The sequence below is a fragment of the Mastacembelus armatus genome, chromosome 14 (assembly GCF_900324485.2).
Source record: "Mastacembelus armatus chromosome 14, fMasArm1.2, whole genome shotgun sequence".
In the NCBI taxonomy this organism is placed as follows: domain Eukaryota; kingdom Metazoa; phylum Chordata; class Actinopteri; order Synbranchiformes; family Mastacembelidae; genus Mastacembelus; species Mastacembelus armatus.
Genome location: NC_046646.1, coordinates 14,187,253 through 14,205,256, shown reverse-complemented (window position 1 = coordinate 14,205,256; position 18,004 = coordinate 14,187,253). Strand labels below are relative to the sequence as shown.

The window sequence follows — 18,004 nt, the reverse complement described above, 5'->3', positions numbered from 1 at the left end:
CTTCTACTACTTAGCCTTTGTTTTCCTCTTGGTGGACTACCGCCCCCTTCTGCTGCGGAGTGAGCACTGTTACAAAACAAAGTCTGTTTAATATTCTGCTTATACTTGAAGTACCAAAAGTAAACGTACTCAGTGATATATTTGACATTAATGTAAGTTATTTTCTATTATCGGATCATATTTATTGATACATTATTGTGTTCATCGTGCAGCTGGTAAAGGTGGAGCTCATTTTAACTATTTATATATTATTATTATATATTATTATATTTATAATATGAAATAGTTTATATCCTGCTGGGTAGTTTGTAATTTTACTATTAAGAATCATTAAAGTTTTCTGATTATACTATAATTTTCATAAGTGATATGTTTGAGGCTCTATCGTTTCATTGTGAAGCCACAGCAGCCCACGCTGTAGCTGCTTTAGCTTTTAGCATTGCATGGTCTGACTGCGTAAAGATAATCGACCATCACCACAGCTACACCGGAAATACTGACACATAACACAATGTTAGTTGAGTACATTCATAAGGAATCTCAAATGATTTGCAAGGTGGGCATAAAAAGTATCCCCACAATACATACCAGCTGAATATATAAATAACCATTCTGAAATGTAATGAATACAAAGCTCTTACATGTATAGTAACATTGCAACACATATGTAATACAGAAGTGGTGCATTACTCTGGAGACCCCCGCCGGAACTGGGTTGTTTTCATTGACGTTTCGTTACTAGATACTAGTGAGCTGTTGAACAACAATGAGGGGGTAGCCATTTAAACCGTGCTATTATATTCTCCTCAGCTTCTACAAGTCACAGCACCAAGCTATGGGAAGAGATATAAGGGGCATGTCGTCTTATTTTTGGTAGCTGGTGAGTAGTGTTTAGCCACCGTTAGCTATGTTAGCCGTCTGCATGTGGAACACAGGGCTAGATATGACTTCGTGTCATTAAACTAACACGGACTTTGCACAACTAACCGGGACGTTATCACTGAAAACAGACTGTCTTTATATTTACAAGCAGGATTAACAGCACAGTTTACTAAAATGCTGAGGAGACATATGCATTAAGCATTTAGGCTGCCGAAGTTGCACAAAATTCTGTTAAATGAATTTTAAGGTTTATGTAAAAATGTGGTGTCTGAATTGCAGCAGTGTGATAGCGTATCTTACTTTAACCTATTCATGTGAAATTTGGATTAGTGAACCTCCAACAGTAGTCTCTGCCTTAAAAACATGTCACCTGTACTATTTATTTTATTGTGTATAGCACCGACTGTTCTTTTAAAAATATGTCCTCAGGGGGCCACTGTCCTGTTTGTTTGTTTTTTTTCAAGTATCCTGCCCTACTCATTGTTGATTACCAGGTGTGTTGAGTCAGTCAGGAGCTGGAAGATACTATGTCAAATGTAGGTGGAGTTGTAGAAGACAAAGCTTCTGAGTGACTCAACACACCTGAATTGTCTACCCGTGCTTTTATAAAGTACATAAATTAATTATCTCTAATCCTTATGTCCCTCTGCTTCTTTTAGGTTGTACTTTCCACTGTTACAACTGGATGCAGAGACCTCTTTTGTTTGGGCCCAAGACTGTCCGTGTAGGCCTACAAACTTTTCAAACACTTTTTAGGAGGCAGCAACTTTTGAAAGCGTGTAGACCCCTGCAGGTCTCTTTGTGCTTTGAACATCTATCTCCACCTGTGTCTGCATTTAGGTTTTCCAGGGAAATCCATAATTTTTCCTCAGGATTCCATAAACACAGTTTCCTCCAAAGGTACCTTCCCCAGCTTTCTTTGCGTCAGTGTTTCTGCATTGAGCCAGATATGGCAGAACAGAGGTTTCTTGTGGAATACGCCAAACGTGGTACTGCAGGTTGTAAGAAATGCAAGGACAAAATCCAGAAGGGCATAGTGCGGATAGGGAAGATTGTGCCAAACCCTTTCAGCGAGTCTGCAGGGGAGATGAAAGAGTGGTATCATATGAAGTGCATATTTGAGAAGCTGGAAAGGGCAAGAGCCACCACAAAGAAGATTGAGGACATCACAGATCTGGAGGGCTGGGAAGAGCTGCAGGATGAAGACAAGGATCTCATTAATAAACACATTTCAGGTGCAACAGTCACAGACCAAAAATCACATTTTTTACTGTTTAAAAGCCATATTACTTTGAAAAGTGCATTCAAACCTGTTTAGTGTTTCTATGTGATGTCTCAGGTAAACTGGTTCCTTATTTGCTGTGAAGCCATTTGTCTCATCTTGTAGACCTGATGGCCAAAGTCAATGCAAGTCCAAAGAAAAAAGTGCAGGCCAAGTTGAACACAAGTGGCCAGCTGACAGCTCCTCCTCCTGACCCGTCTGCCAATGCTCCACGCAAGTTTTCAGGCTTCACTGGTAAGCTATGGCATCTGAGATCATATTCATAGTACAGTCGTTTACAAAAGAAAAAACAGTACAAGAAGCAGCATAAAAACATAAATGTAACAAACACACAATGAGGTAATTGAAGAAATAGAGTCCATTGCACGCCTACTACTAATATCATGTCTGTGAGGAGGCCAGGTAGAAGTTGGCATCCCTTGGTCCAAAAAAAAAAAAAAAAACAGAAAAGAAAAAATTCAAATGAGGTTTTCGTCATGCCACTGTCAAACTGTGATGAGTCATGAGTATAACAAGAGAATCCAGTAGCACTTTGGCTTCATACCAATGAAATTGTAGCATCAGTGTCACTTATATTCCAGTTAAATCGCTCAAACTAGAGCTGCATACAGAGAGAAAAAAAAGAAGGGATTTGGACATTCAATGAGGAAAAATATGTCCATGCAGAGTAGATAGCGCTAAAGTAGTGCTAAAATGAATCTGTACTGTGCATTAAGCAGCTGATTATGCATATTTGAGTAGAGAGTTGCATAAATTCTAAAAAGATTTTAAGAACCGTGCGTGTGTGTGTGTGAGAGAGAGAGAGAGAGAGAGAGAGAGAAAGAGAAAAAAACGCTGAACTGTGTGTGTTTGTGCACATGTCAGTGTCACAGCAAGTCCTGCATCTGTATGATACAATTTTTGGTTACATTAAATTGCTCTATTATCTGTGACGTTGCCCCTCACAAGAAACAGGTGCCAGGTCTTGTCTCACTTGGCTCAAGGATGTTGAATTTCTCAGAGTGGTCTAGATTTGCTAAAAGAGATTCGGCTTTCCCAAGTGCCAGCTGATTTGTCTGCTAAAAATCTTTGGCAGAGAAAGATGCTGTTCACTAGTCACTGTTTTGGCTATGTTAACCAGTTGACTCCGGTTTTGGATATTCTGATTCCCAAACTAACAAATTTGTAAAAAGACACTCTGTGGTGGATCTCTAAAATGGTGCCATATGCTCTTTATGTTAAAAACAATTCAATCTTAGTTTTAACTGAAAACAGTTCCTACATGGAAGCTATTAACAATTACAGTAACAGCTTAAGGGATTAATGATGATGTAATATTTTTAAGAAAAAACAATAGGCTGGGAAAATATTCTTTGTATACAGCTAGAGAGGCTCATCTGGGATGGGAAGCTGCTGCCATGTATAGTTTTGAAAAAAGAACTGTTCTAAACTGCAGTATCACTGGCAGCATTTTGTTAATGCGTTTTTGAAGATCTTTAGAAATACTTGTTTTGTTACATTATTCTCTTGACTACACTGACATGAGCTGTTCACATTCTTATCAGCTGCGAAGGCTGGCACCTCAAGCAGCTCCGGACCATCCTCCTCTTCCTCTGCCAAAAGCTGCCAACGCAGCAACTTGTCCACACAGCTTTGTGACCTTCAACATAAAGACTGCCTTTTCAGGGAGTTTCGCAAACTCTGTGCCAATGTTGCAGAAAACAACAGCTACAATGTCAAGACACAAATTATTGAGAAGTTTCTCAAGAAGGGTTCAGGTGGAGGTGGGTGTTTTTTTGTGTTTATGGCCTTAATCCTGCATCTGACGAAATCCAAGGGATCCAAAGAACAGAAAAGGTTTGTTATACACATTCTCTTCTTCCAACAGATAAGTTCCATGGAGATCTTTACCTGACAGTGAAACTGCTCTTGCCAGGAGTCATTAAGAGTGTCTACAATCTAAATGACAAACAGATTGTAAAACTCTTTAGCCGCATATTCAAATGCAACCAGGATGACATGGTGCGCGATCTGGAGCAGGTCTGTAGTCTGCTTGTTTTTACACATTAACAACCATAGTGCATAGCTTGATTGACTAAAGAGTTTTAGTGATGGTCTTGAAAAAAATGGATTTCATTCTCAGCCAAATATAGTCATTGACATTGTGTCCAGACTGTGACAACAGCAGAACAAATTGTCAAAAAGTACTGAAGTGCCACTGATGTCTGTTTTTAAGGGCGATGTGTCTGAGACAGTGAGGATGTTCTTCGAGGAGAGTAAATCATTTCCTCCAGCTGCCAAGAGCCTACTAACCATCCAGGAAGTGGACACAGCCCTGACCTGCCTCGCCCAGCTGACCAAGGAGGATGAGCAGCAGACCGAGCTGGAGCATATTGCCAAAAAGTAATACAGTACATCATTGTCATATTAATTAGGCTGTGTAATGCATAAATGATAACACTATGGTCTAGACTTCAGTGAAGTTTACTTAGGTGATGTTTAGAAAAAATATCTTACGATAATGATTAGAGTTTGTGTTATGTAGTCATATCTCTCCACATGATGCATATATTTTGGTGCTAGACCTGTCAGTGATTGTTCAAATAGTTTTTGAAAAGGCAAAATGTTTACTACACCACTACCTAAAATCCAGGTAGACAGATTTTGTGATTTCTTTTCACAGTATTCATAAATGGTGCAATTATTTGTTCCCACTTGTTTTGCTTGCGCTGTTTTTTTTAAAAAATTTTTATTTGTCGGATTTGCAGTTTTCCACCCTCTTAAGATCGTCTGCCTTAGGCATGTCTAACACACATACACACAAGAGACATCTTTATTTGACATTCTAGCCTTCACAGCAACAGAGTGGGAGTATGTTTATTTGTTATAAATTACATCTTACTAGCTGTAAACAGACAGAAGCACTATTTGGTTCTGTAGTGAATAAAAGGTCTACTCTTGTTATGTGATGTTGATAGGAACAAAGCAGAGCCTCATGAATCACAGTTGTATTACTATATGTCATTAATCTTCGAAAGGACTGAAATGAAGCAGGTTCTTTCTGAATTACAGTTTCCGTTACTTGCTAGCCAGTAATGCAACTTCTGTATATACACGGCTTCTGTGTTATTTTAAGCCCTTTCTGATATAAAAATTTAGATTTCTGCTTCACGAAACTCTGTAATCTGCATTCTCTCTTCTTCATAGCTGCACCAGTAATGACCTGAAATGCATCATTCGACTTATTAAACATGACTTGAAGATGAATGCTGGCGCAAAACATGTGTAAGTTACCTTATCATTTTCCAAAAAGTCAACATACACTATGTCCTTATGATACCAAACAAATTTTCCTGGCCCCCCCATTACTGCCCCTTTATGCAGCTTGGATGCTGTGGATCCAAATGCTTACGATGCCTTCAAGGCCTCACGTAACCTGAGTGACGTGATTGAACGGGTATTGAGGAATCAGCAGGAGGCCTCTAATGGTTCAGGACCCAGGAAACTCCTTACTGTAGAAGCCTCACTCATGACCCCTGTTCAGCCCATGTTGGTGAGTACTACCACTAAAATATGAAAAATGTTTCATACACTTGAACTTGTGTTGTCAACAGTTCCATGGTTTGTCACTAGTCAGCCAAACTGGCAGCAGCTGCACCTTATAGATAACAAGACAAAACTGAATCCCCCCTCACTACGAATGCGAACATTAATTTAGCATAATTAAAAAAAAAAAACAACCTAAATACCATTAAATTGAAATTTACACTACAAGCCTTTAAATACGCAGTATAAAATACTGCCGCTATTTTACATTTTAGTTTAGGAATGAGTAACATGGTCCAGTACTAATGTCACATTACCAGAATAGTGCTCAGTGTAAGAGTGCTGTACTAACAAACTACATACTACAGTATTGAAAGTGATACATTTGTTTTTTCGTGATGCAGGAGTGTTGAGTAAAGAACATGCTTTTTCACTTTTCAAGACATTACTCCAGTACATGAACGCAGCACCTGGATGCAACATGTGGGAGTTAGGTTTTAAAAACACTGTACTGACCAAACAAATAATTTAGCCAGGTTGGAGACAAAACTACATATAAGCACACTAGAAATATCAATGTGGGTCCATATTACTCAGGAAAATTACAGTGAAATACATTATTACTTCTAGGGATGATAACTAAAACTATTACAATAAGATTCAAAACTAAAATCTCACAATTACCCTTGAAGTGTTCCTGAAAGTAACATTTCCATATTGAATTCACACTTTTCAAATTTAAATGAATTTTAAATAAAAAAAAACAACAAAATATAAGAATATATAAAAATTTGATCACTTAATGAGGGGTTTGTAAAAATGATTTATTTTGTTTGTGATTTCAGGCAGAGGCATGTAAATCTGTCGAGTACGCTATGAAGAAATGCCCAAATGGAATGTACTCCGAGATTAAGTATGACGGAGAACGCGTACAGGTCCATAAGAATGGAGACAACTTCAGCTACTTCAGCCGCAGCCTCAAACCAGTGTTGCCACACAAAGTCAGTATTATCATCATCATGCACACGTCCAGTACAAAGGCAGACACATCCATAAAGCTATATAGTGCATTCAGAAAGTATTCAGACCTCCTTCACTTTTTTCCAATTTTATGTTGTAGCTTGATACAACAAATTGTTGAAATAAATTTTTTTCCTCATTAATCTACACTCAGTGCCACAAAATGAAAAGTGTAAACATGATTTTAGGAATGTTTGTAAATTTATGGAAAAGGAAAATCAGAAATATCACATTTACATAAGTATTCAGACCCTTTGCTACAACAAGTGAAAATTAGCTCAGGCTCCCCTTTTTCTTGATCGTTGTTGAGATGTTTCTACACCTTGATTTGGATTCCACCTGTGGCATTGGCAATGCATATCAGAGCAAAAACCAAGCCATGAGGTCAAAGGAACTGCCTACAGAGCTCAGATACAGGATTGTTGATAGGCACAGAGCTGGGGAAGGCTACAAAAAATTCTGCTGCACTGAAGGTTCAGAAGAGCACAGTGGCCTCCATAATACTCAAATAGAAGAAGTTTGACACAACCAGCACTCTTCCAAAAGCTGGTCGCCTAGCCAAACTGAGCACTCATGGGAGAAGGACCTTAGTAAGAGAGGTGTGACCAATAACCCGATCTCTGAGCTCCAGAGATCCTGTGTGGAGATGGGACAAAGTTCTAGAAGGACAACCATTACTGCAGCCCTCCACCGATCCGAGATTTATGGTAGAGTGGCTAGGTGGAAGCCTCTCAGTGCACAACACATGGAAGCCCTCTCAGACTGTGAGGAAATTCTCTGGTCTGGTGAAACCAAGACTGAGCTGTTTGACCTCAATTCTAAACATTATGTCTGGAGGAAACCAGGCACCTCTTATCAGCTGCCATCCCAATACCATCCCAACAGTGAAGCAGGGTGGCAGCATCAAGCTGCGGGAGTGTTTTTCAACAGCAGAGACTGGGAGACTGATCAGTGTTGAGGGAAAGCTGAATGGAGCAAAGTACAGAGATATCCTCAATGAAACCCTGTTCCCCAGCACTCAGGACCTCAGACTGGGCCAAAGGTGGTTCCCCTTCCAACTTGACAACGACCCTAAGCACACAGCCAAGAGAACACAGGAGTGGCTTAGGAACAACTCTGTGAATGTCCTAGAGTGGCCCAGCCAGAGCCCTGACTTGAACCCTGTTGAACATCTCTGGAGAGACCTGAAAATAGCCGTCCACTGACAGTCCCCATCCAACCTGACCAAGCTTGAGAGGATTTGCAAAGAAGAATGGCAGAAAATCCTCCAATCCATCTGTGCAAAGCTTGTTGCATCATACCCAAAAAGACTCAAGGCTGTAATTGCTGCCAAAGGTGCTTCAACTAAGTACTGAGTAAAGGGTCTGAATACGTATGTAAATGTGACATTTCAGTTTTTTCTTTTTAATAAATTTGCAGACATTTTTAAAAATTCTGTTTTCACTTTGTCATTATGTGGTACTGAGTGTAGATTCATGCTGCAACATAACAAATTTGAAAAAAGTGGAGAGGGTCTGACTACTTTTTGAAGGCACTGTATATATTAACAGTACAATGCTTGCCAGAATAGGATGTCCTCAGTCTGCCCCCTGCAGGATTAGCACCTTAAAGGTATATTCCCACTGTGAAATTCAGACATTTCCCACTGTGAAATTCAGACATTTCCCACTGTGAAATTCAGACATTTCCCACAGTGATTTTTCCAGCAATTGCTTTCTCAGCATGAGGCAGAGAGCTTTAAACATGCACGGATAAATAGCTCCACATCCTGTTTATTAGCTTTTTTTTTTAACTACTAAAGGTTGCTCATGTGCACACAAATAGCTCACAAAATTTAGTAAAGAAAAATTTAGTAAAGGGGCAGTGGAAAATGTAAAGGTCAAGTGCCTCTAAACATTAAGGTGCTTATGGAGGTTTCTCTGCTTATTTTTTCATTCTGTTCTCAGTAGTTCTGCAGTTTTAAATGACAGATGTCACTTTTTTCAAGATACTCACAAGAAATTTCTCTTTGCTTTGAGCAACTATTGTTTGTGCTTTCTTTTAGCTCTCTAGCCTGAATGGGTTTTAGACATGTTCTCTGCAACTCCTTAGCCCATACCTATCGGCCAGCTGATTATGCACCATCAGCCACTGTAATTAGGCTATTTATGTTAATGTTAGGTTAACATTTTGTGGGGGTGGTAATGGGGTCTAATTAACAGTCAAAATGTCCTTTTTTTTTTTTTTAAATTCCGATAACACTGTAGAACTGTTTGGCAGTATATGATGAAAGGTTGACAATAATTAGCATATTTGATTAGTTTTACAGTGTCATTCTTACTAAAAACTCCATATGGTTCCAGTTTTTTAAGTCTTGCTGTAAGCTGTTTCAAAGCTTTATATTTCCGCTTGGTACTAAGCCCTGTCTCTGTGTGTGTGTGTGTGTGTGTCCGTCCCCATGGCCATGTTGATGTTTCAGGTAGCCCATTTCAAAGACTACATCCCTCAGGCTTTTCCTGGTGGCCACAGTATGATACTGGATGCTGAAGTCCTCCTAATTGACACAAAGACCAGTAAACCACTGCCTTTTGGGACCTTGGGAGTACACAAGGTGAAAAAAATCAAAGCTATTTGCATTTTTTTTCCTCTCCAAACAATTTAAGTTTAGTCACACGGCTTGCCTTTTGACCAATCATTATCAAACTTCACGTTTTCCTCCTTCAGAAAGCAGCCTTTCAAGATGCCAATGTATGCCTTTTTGTTTTTGACTGTATCTTCTTTAATGGCGTGAGTCTCATGGAGAGGTAATGTGTTTTGACTCCATCTTTACATATTATTGTACAAAGAATAACCGCTGATGAGAATGACATAAGGATCTACTTTTAAGATAGGCAAAGACACTTGTCAGCTATAGCATTTGTTCTGTCTTTGTGGTTAACTACTCTATATGTCTGACACACACATTGTAATTTAATAGTGTTTTATACAGGGATACATTTAAAGCTTCTGGGTTTGTCTCAGGCTTACAGCAATGACTCTAGCTATAGCATACTAAAAAGCTGTCTTACTTGAATCCACTGGCATTCTGGTTTTCTCCAGGCCCCTGTGTGAACGCAGGAAGTTCCTGCACGACAACATGGTAGTAGTCCCCAACAGGATTCTGTTCTCAGAGATGAAGCACGTCACTGTAAGTAAAACTCTGAACTTTGGCTTTTTCTGCAGTCTGCATACATCTGCAACAGCTCAGTGCAGCAAGAACAGCACTTCATGGTTTATTCTTTTGTGTGTCAGAGGGCAGGAGATCTGGCTGATATGATAACTCGTGTCATCAGAGAGGGGCTTGAAGGCCTGGTGCTAAAAGACATAAAGGTGAGTGGCTTATTAGTATTATTAATATCCATATTGAATCAAACTGATAATATAGGTCTAATATAATATTCTCTGTCCTTGCAATGGACCTCTTATTAACTGTAATGAAAATAAACAGAAAATTATTCACCGACTAATATTTAACATGGAGTTAAGAATACTTTTAAGCTTTCATTAAAGTAAAAGATGCTAGTTTTCCACATCTGTTGTTTCACATCTATGAACATAGAGAGCAAATTACATTTATTTCTCCCCGGGTGCCGCAGCAATGGCTGCCCACTGCTCCGGGTGTGTGTTCACTGCTGTGTGTGCGCACTTTGGGATGGGTTAAATGCAGAGCACAAATTCCGAGTATGGGTCACCATACTTGGCTACAAAAGTCACTTTCACTTTCACTTAAAAATTAATAATAGCTGTGGTTAAAGGATTGTGATGACTGAGTTGTATTTCCCTGTGTTTTAGGGCACCTATGAACCAGGGAAACGGCACTGGCTGAAGGTGAAGAAGGACTATTTGAATGAAGGCGCGATGGCAGACACAGCTGACCTGGTTGTGCTGGGGGCCTTCTATGGAAAAGGTTCAAATGGTCTGTATAGCCCTAATCGTCCACTACAATACATTTATTTGCCCATGCAGTCTACTTATAAACTTGGAGTCTTTTCCAGCCTGTAATGCATTATCGTACGTACTGACAGTTTAAGTACCCTTTTTTTTCTCTGCATAGCCACTTCCCTTAAAATGAGGAGTATGACTCTGGGGACACTAAAATTAGCTAACCAAGACAGTTTTACTATTATCCTTAATTTTTAATAATGCTATGGATTTTTTTTTTAATTCAAAATGATCTGGTATGAAAGGATTAATGCCAAGTGTACTTTTACCCACCAGGGGGCATCATGTCCAGTTTTCTAATGGGCTGTTACGACGAAGACTCCAAGAAATGGTGCACAGTCACCAAGTGCTCCGGAGGCTATGATGACGCCACCTTGGCCAGACTCCAGAAGGAGCTGGATGTGATCAAAATCAGCAAGGTCAGAGAGAATCCACTTAAGAGGCCTGCCTGGAAAATTAAACTGATGTAATAAAACTGCAAATTAATATTTGTGTATTCTGTGTAGGACCCAAGCAAAATCCCAGGCTGGTTGAAAATCATCAAGAACTATTATCCAGATTTCATTATCCGCAATCCTGAGGTGGGACTTCTCTGTTCAGCACATTCACATTTCCCAGTGAGCCTGTGCACGCATGCTGCAAAGCTTTGAATGAAGTAATAAGTTAAAAGCATCTCTTGCATATGTCTTCTGCGGGAACATCTCCAAATAACATAATCTTGTAATTTATGTATTTAGATAATGACAACCCATGCTTCTGAGCTGGGAGATGTTTTTTTACCTGCATATTTAGTAAAATCTAAATTATAACACTAGAAACTTCAGAATTTGAAAATATTAGGATATATTTGGAAATTAACCTTTTTGGCATTCAAGTCTAAACATAAAAGTTGCTTAAAAAAACTGACATGCTGTAGAACAGTAATAATTAAGGCTTTTTACATAAGAATTGCCCTTTTTCATTGATTGGAGAAGAAATATTTGTCTTGGTTTTAAAATTCACCTACTTCTGCTTTTGTGTTTTCTCTGCTGCAGCAAGCACCTGTGTGGGAGATCACAGGTGCTGAATTTTCCAAATCAGAAATGCACACAGCTGATGGCATCTCTATACGCTTTCCCCGCATGACACGCATCCGTGATGACAAGGACTGGAAGAGCGCCACCAACTTGCACCAGCTTAGGGTAGGATATTATTATTTCAATTCAAGTAGCATGGGGAATGATTAAATAGCTTTTAGCCCATCATTAGGTTTTAATGAGATCAGACTGCTGTAAGACTCTCTCACTTATTTAATACTGAATGTCCAAAGTGTATGTCCTGAAAAGCACCCACAGGACTGCCAAAGATAAATATGATTTAAATGGTGAAGACCAAATTTGTAGTCAAGAGTCATCCTGTACACACTGACAAATGTGTTGAAATATTAGCACGGGCTGTAAAACATGCCTGCACTAAAACTATCTGACTCCAACATGGGTCTTCAATCTCTCAGCACACGAAACATTTACATCTCCATGTTGTCATTTCATCTCTGTTTAGGAGCTGTACCGTATATCAAAGGAGAACTCTGACTTCAAAGTGACAGCTGGACCATCTACAGCCAGTGATGACAAGAGCTCGTCAGAAGGGGACAGTGGAGGGAACTCCCCGTCATCCTCATCCCACAGAGGTGCTCCACCCAAGAACACCAGTAAGTACACAAATTACAAATATAAAGTAGAAGCATGAGAACTGACACCATTTTTACTGTCTTCATGCTGTTATTTAATAGTATAAAAATATGCTAATGCAAAAGTTCTGTATTATTTCAAATATTTAAAGCTACAGCAGATGCTTGCAATAAAACAGATACTTACTGTTAGTGTTTTATTATCAGTTCATCTGAGAAATTATTTTGTTGATACATTGTTTTACTCGTGCAACGTCAAAAATACTGAGGAATGTCCCTCACAGTTTCCTAGACTGTAAAGGCCAAACCTGTAGTCTGAATCAGCGGAACAGTTTGTAAACTTAGTTCATTTGCCTTTTGGCTCAGTTTCTTTTCACGCAGAGAAAAATGCAAGTGAACAAAAATGCATCAATACAAGTCACATGATAATGTTCCCTCTGTTCTTTGGTTAAATGATTCTGGGCTGGGAATGACAAACACAAGATAATCAACTGTGCTGGTGAACATTATAATGATAGAGAATTACATGAAGAATTGACACAGTTGGTATTTGCTCATAACTGTGATACATATCTCAGCAATATACCAAACAGAACTATGCCAACAGACTACCGGAGGGAACGTGTAATGATACATTTATCTCTGTGTGCAAATAAACTGAAGCATGTGAAAACGAATCCACTGATTCAAACGCACTACTAGTTTGACAGTGCCCTTAACCTGATTATTTCAAAGTGCTCCATTTGTTCAACACTGGAGCTGGAACCAGCAGAAATTTGGACAGTTCTGCTTTAATTTGGAGATTTGACTGAGATTGTTTAGCTCTCCCTTTTTATTTGCCCCACACATCCAAAGAACCAAACAATGTGTACACTAGCTAGCCATTTAAGCACTGAAATTCTATTCTTTTTTGCTTGATACATCCTCACCTTCATTGACTACACCAGTCACAATGTCAATTTGTTCATAAATTTAAGTGACAGTTTCAGGCAAATATCAGATTTGAATAAGGATATGCAGAAATCCAAGATGTGCGCTATTACTGTATATTAGAATATGGTTGTTGACTTTTGACTTGTTTAGATGTGTTGACTGCATTAAATTTGTAAAATCACAACAGTTCAGTGAGATGTGACAAGAGTACCGCAATGCTGGTTTATTTGATACAACATTAATAATGTGCTCACTTCACAGGCAACAGTGCTTCACCCAAACCAAAGGTGATGAAATCCCAGCCTCGTGCTCCTGGTTCAGACGCACCAAGTGCTAAGAAGGTATTGTCTTTTCTGGACAACAGACGTTTTGTTCACAGAACAGATGTACATTTACATCAGACAGTTGTGAAACTGCTGCACAGGCTAAATTTCATGCAGTAGTGGCTGTTCTGTTTATCACCAGGTGAAAAAGAGTGAAAATGTACAGAGCAATGGTCAAACCAAAACGAAGGCACCCTCTCAACTGCTGGAGCCAAGGAATGATAAGGTTGGTCAACAACAGGTGTCGCTTCATTTAACTGTAAGCCAACATGTGCACTGAAACTGCATGCGGAGCTGATCTGACATATTCAAATTAGTATGTGAAGCCATGATGCTTTATACACAAGAGCAAAAAGATGAGGAAAGTAAATTATTTGGAGTATTTACATTCTGCTGTTTGGGGGTTCTTTGGAGCTATTAACATACCCTGTATAAAATGTTCTGGAGTGCACAAGTGAACTTTTACTAGAGCTAAAGAGACAAAAATATAATACTACAGGGTGACACAGTCCATTGACAGTTCAAGTAATAACAAATTCAGAAATGCCACTTTCCATAATTGTTATGGTAAATCAGGATAATGCCTCAAATATGTTGCTAGTTGCATTTCATTAATGAATAGAACTGCTGGATTTTTCACAATTTCATATTATTACAATTTGAATGCTGGTGTTTTATACCACTTTGGATTCTAGCAATGCAAGATGGGTATTTTTAAACTAAAGATTCTGTAGAATATCAAAAGATGTTCATTTAACATAATTACTTGGAGCTTTACAAAGCCATGTCCTACAGGCAGTTTTATAACAAGCTCTGTATTTAGCTCTAATAATTTGGCTCATGTACTTAGTGAGCATAATATACTCAAATGAATAAACACAAATATCCATTTGTAATTTTTGTTACAGCAATAGTAGCAAATAACAGATGTGAACACTGTGCTTATGTGTTGGGTGAAAGTATCACAGGAGCCTTTTTCTCTGCTGACCTTTGGTTTTCCCTGTAGACACTGCTGGACATCTTCAGTGGGGTGAAGCTTTTCCTGCCTGTCACAGTGCAGGACTTTGACAAACTGAGACGATACTTTGTGGCATACGATGGAGATCTTGTACCAGACTATGAAGCTGCCTCAGCCACACACACACTTGCTGAACCTGAAGAGGGTAGCAAGGCACAGTCAGTCACATCCAGCTGGATCTGGGAATGTATCCGTAAGAGGCGTGTTGTACCTCCCTGTTAATTAAAAAGAAAGAAAACAAAAAACAAAAACAAATAAATGAACATTTGTTTACCTGTCCATAAACTTCTGCACACCAGTGTAACTTAATTTTAAATCCAAGTGTACTGTAGATGTAACATTTTTGTTAGCAAGTTTCACTATAATGTGGTCAGAGCAGCTTAGATAAGTACATCATGAACTGCGTTTTATAAAGGTCAAGTAACAAAGCTCCATACAGACTTGAAAATTAATATGATGCTGAATTAGGCTAAGGGTTTTTGTCCCAGCAACATCCGTTATTTTTACTGCCAGTGCAGAACACTTTGTGAGGTATTAAATCCCATCTCATGAACTGAGATCAACCAAATTTGCCTGGTGCTAGGAATAAAGAAGATGCTGATAAAGATAATCAAACTGTCTCTGGAACATCATTCAAATATTGTTTATTTCCCTCTATTTGTGCTGCAGCCACTTGCAGTAAAACTGATGCTATTACAAATATGATGTAAATGGATTTTTGATGGCTTGGCTCACTGCCCCCCCAAAATACTGACTTCTTCTTTGTGATAAGGGGGAAAAAATTCCCTGTCTGAAAATATAACTGTTGGACAGTCCTGTTTATGGTCCACCAAGGATTACCAAGATTATACAATAAGAATGAGTTGTTTTAAAGGATTTTCTCCTCAACCAAATACATTTCATTTTCACTCTAAATCATGAGAGTCTTCGTACAATCTGATGAGATGCTGATAGGTTTTTAACTTTGCATCTGAATGGCTTTCAAGGATAATTCAGATTTGCCTTTTTATCCACAGGACACTTTAGGCTATGAGGTGACTTAATTAAGTGTTTGAATACACTGAAACTCAGAAGGAGCAAATTCCATTTGAAACTGCTCTACTTCTGCTGAAAGGCCTAAAAGCCACCCAGGAGAAAGGGCTTTTCTTGCCTCAATTCCTCTTTTTCAACAGGTAAAAATCTCAGGCTAAAATGTTGATGTTACAGCAGATGATTGACAGACCAGCTGAAAGGAACATGCTGCCAGTGTCATGATCTAAATAGGTTCTCTTTTAAGCTTATAATTTTAGCAATAATCTTTCTGGCTGGAATGAGGTTTAGCAATTATACAAATGAGCATATATTTGCACAGTGTTTCAAGAAACATTTTTTCTTGCAAACCTGGTGCGGAAGCATTCATGAACCTTTGCTGAAGCAGAGGATTATAGCTGACTCTCATCCAGTTTTCTCTTTCCTGAGGATCCTCCTTTAGAGCGACTCCACCATTGCAAGTCAAACTCTTCTTTAATGTGACAAGCCTAAAAAGCAGAGCAGACAACAGTGTTGATTTAGACCTAGTTTCCAAAACAACAAAAAAAAAGCAAACAAAAAAAAAAAAATCTGTTTGTTTTATCTGACAGACCTCTTTTATTCTGAAAACACAGAAAGTGTATAATTAATGCCTTTTGCAGTGAGTTGTTGGTGCGAGGAAGAAAAAGTACAGAACAGCAGTTTCCTCCTGTTACTAATGCCCACCAAAATTACACTAATGCATTTGCTGTACTGTAAGTTGAAGCTACTCCTGTGTGTTCTGCTATATATGGACTCCCACTATTGTCAGAACCAACCACCACAGTGTGTCTACAGTGACTAAACTAAATCATGTGTACAACAAGTCACATAAGCTAGTTAGCTTCCACTAATGTTTGTGTGGTCTAAAAACAATGTGAAGACTGTAATTCCTCTCATTGAGCATCAAGACATTAAAAAACTAAAACTATAAATGAAATGAAAGTACTCAATTTTTGTGTAATGCAAGTATATGTGATTTGTAGTAAGTGTGAGTATATATCCCTGGATTTGTTTTAGGGTAAACAGCTGAGTGTCCTGTATTTAAATCAGTTGAATGAGACCAAATGTTTTGTTAGAGACTGTCCTTATGAATTAGAGAGAGACTGGCATGTTTTTCTTATCAACGCATTGATTGAAGTTCAATTTAACATCAGAGTGCTCTTAAAAGAGAAAAGAAACACAACATCCAAGTCTCCATTTTAACAAGGTGCTTTGACATTTGCTTCAACCAAATCCTTTTAACAGAATACTAAGCTATAGCTGATGATGTGCAAGTCAATGCTGCTTGTAGTACCTGTCTAGAAGACTTGATCAGTGTAGCAGAGCGTAGACTGGAGCTGCTGACTGATGTAGCCCTCTCAACTTTCTCAAGCTGGATCCTGGTTCTGGGGATGTGCCTCCATGACACACCAAGGCCTGGCTGTACCTCCCCACTGCCACTTCTTGTTACATGGTTTGTTACCTGCAGTGCCAGGCACCATCATGGTTAGTGTCTAGTTTTTCCCCTCTTCAAGGGATTATTACACCATTTTCGTCATTCTGTTTTATGGGCTAGTATGGCTTTCCAGAGAGTACAAGCTTTAGAAGAAAAGAATGTGTCAGTGGGATGGTCAGATAATCCTACTCTTAATAAAATGGGATCAAAATCGAATCATCTTGAGCTCACTTCAAATAACTTGATCTGAGGTGAAACTGTGTTCAGTGCATGCTTTTTAATGCAATTAGTTTGTAACCTTTAGTCACAACTCAACTAACAAATCGATTTTTGTCTTAAACTTTTCATTGTCCAAAACAAGTAATTGTTTTAATTTGTTTTCTACTCAAACAAACAAAAACGTTTAGTTTTTACTTCAGGTCTCAAAATAATAAGAGGGAGTAAGAAAGGGTTGAGGAGACTTCAGATTGGCACTAGAAATGCATCTTGCATTCAGAGTAGCACACGCCAAGTGCTATGTCATCCTTACCAAAGCAGCAACATTGAAGTCCTTCGCCATCGTCTTAAGAACTCCTGCCACTTGTATCATCAAGGACATGCCTGGGGGCACAGTAAGTTGCAGAGTGGGTTGTTCGTGCGCAGAATACACTCAGTGTCTTTCAAAGGTTCTTTCAACTTGGGAGAAACTATCTGCAGATATTACTGTTGTGATATTTACAGTCTTTAATATTCTTATGGTTGGCTATTCTGTTTACACTGTAGCTATGCTTACTGCAAGGCTCCAGGGATGACAGTGTTGATTGGTCCAGTACTACAGTCCAGACTAAAAATATCTCAACAAATATTAAGCAAACTGCCATTAAGTTTAGTATAAAGATATTGTTAATCCTGTGGGAAACATGGATTA

The 18,004-nt window shown here is 38.8% G+C and overlaps 2 protein-coding genes across 4 annotated transcripts in view; one reads left to right on the top strand and one right to left on the bottom strand.

Moving 5' to 3' along the window:
- Positions 1-83: 83 nt before the first annotated feature.
- On the top strand, positions 84-15,998 carry lig3 (ligase III, DNA, ATP-dependent). 3 transcript variants are annotated; one of them, XM_026328005.2, is made up of 21 exons: positions 84-152; positions 1,542-2,117; positions 2,270-2,398; positions 3,709-3,927; positions 4,032-4,183; positions 4,380-4,546; positions 5,351-5,428; positions 5,528-5,696; positions 6,535-6,690; positions 9,168-9,299; positions 9,413-9,492; positions 9,788-9,875; positions 9,980-10,057; positions 10,520-10,643; positions 10,946-11,088; positions 11,176-11,286; positions 11,704-11,850; positions 12,209-12,359; positions 13,533-13,612; positions 13,737-13,820; positions 14,601-15,998. In XM_026328005.2, exons 2-21 carry the CDS (start codon positions 1,568-1,570, stop codon positions 14,832-14,834), a joined length of 3,072 nt encoding a protein of 1,023 aa, XP_026183790.1. In that variant the 5' UTR covers positions 84-152; positions 1,542-1,567; the 3' UTR covers positions 14,835-15,998. The 3 variants fall into 3 exon arrangements, with proteins under 3 accessions (XP_026183790.1, XP_026183791.1, XP_026183788.1); XM_026328006.2 differs by lacking the exon at positions 84-152 and adding an exon at positions 723-880 and having other exon boundaries at positions 11,176-11,250; XM_026328003.2 differs by lacking the exon at positions 84-152 and adding an exon at positions 723-880.
- The window catches only part of rad51d (RAD51 paralog D), a 17,395-nt gene continuing 12,870 nt past the window's right edge, over positions 13,480-18,004 (bottom strand). Inside the window, exons 8-11 of the mRNA XM_026328007.2 lie at positions 17,627-17,697; positions 16,957-17,124; positions 15,993-16,129; positions 13,480-14,827 (exon numbers count right to left, since the gene is read on the bottom strand). Of these exons, the coding sequence (XP_026183792.1) occupies positions 16,034-16,129; positions 16,957-17,124; positions 17,627-17,697 (335 nt within the window). The 3' untranslated portion in view covers positions 13,480-14,827; positions 15,993-16,033. The remainder of the gene's footprint in view (positions 14,828-15,992; positions 16,130-16,956; positions 17,125-17,626; positions 17,698-18,004) is intronic.

Bases quoted from the DNA above. Each gene is read 5' to 3' on its own strand.
- lig3 (XM_026328005.2), top strand. From the start codon at position 1,568: ATGCAGAGACCTCTTTTGTTTGGGCCCAAGACTGTCCGTGTAGGCCTA. The intron at 11,851-12,208 runs GTAGGATATTAT...ATCTCTGTTTAG, and splicing joins CCAACTTGCACCAGCTTAGG to GAGCTGTACCGTATATCAAA. The intron at 13,821-14,600 runs GTTGGTCAACAA...TTTTCCCTGTAG, and splicing joins TGGAGCCAAGGAATGATAAG to ACACTGCTGGACATCTTCAG.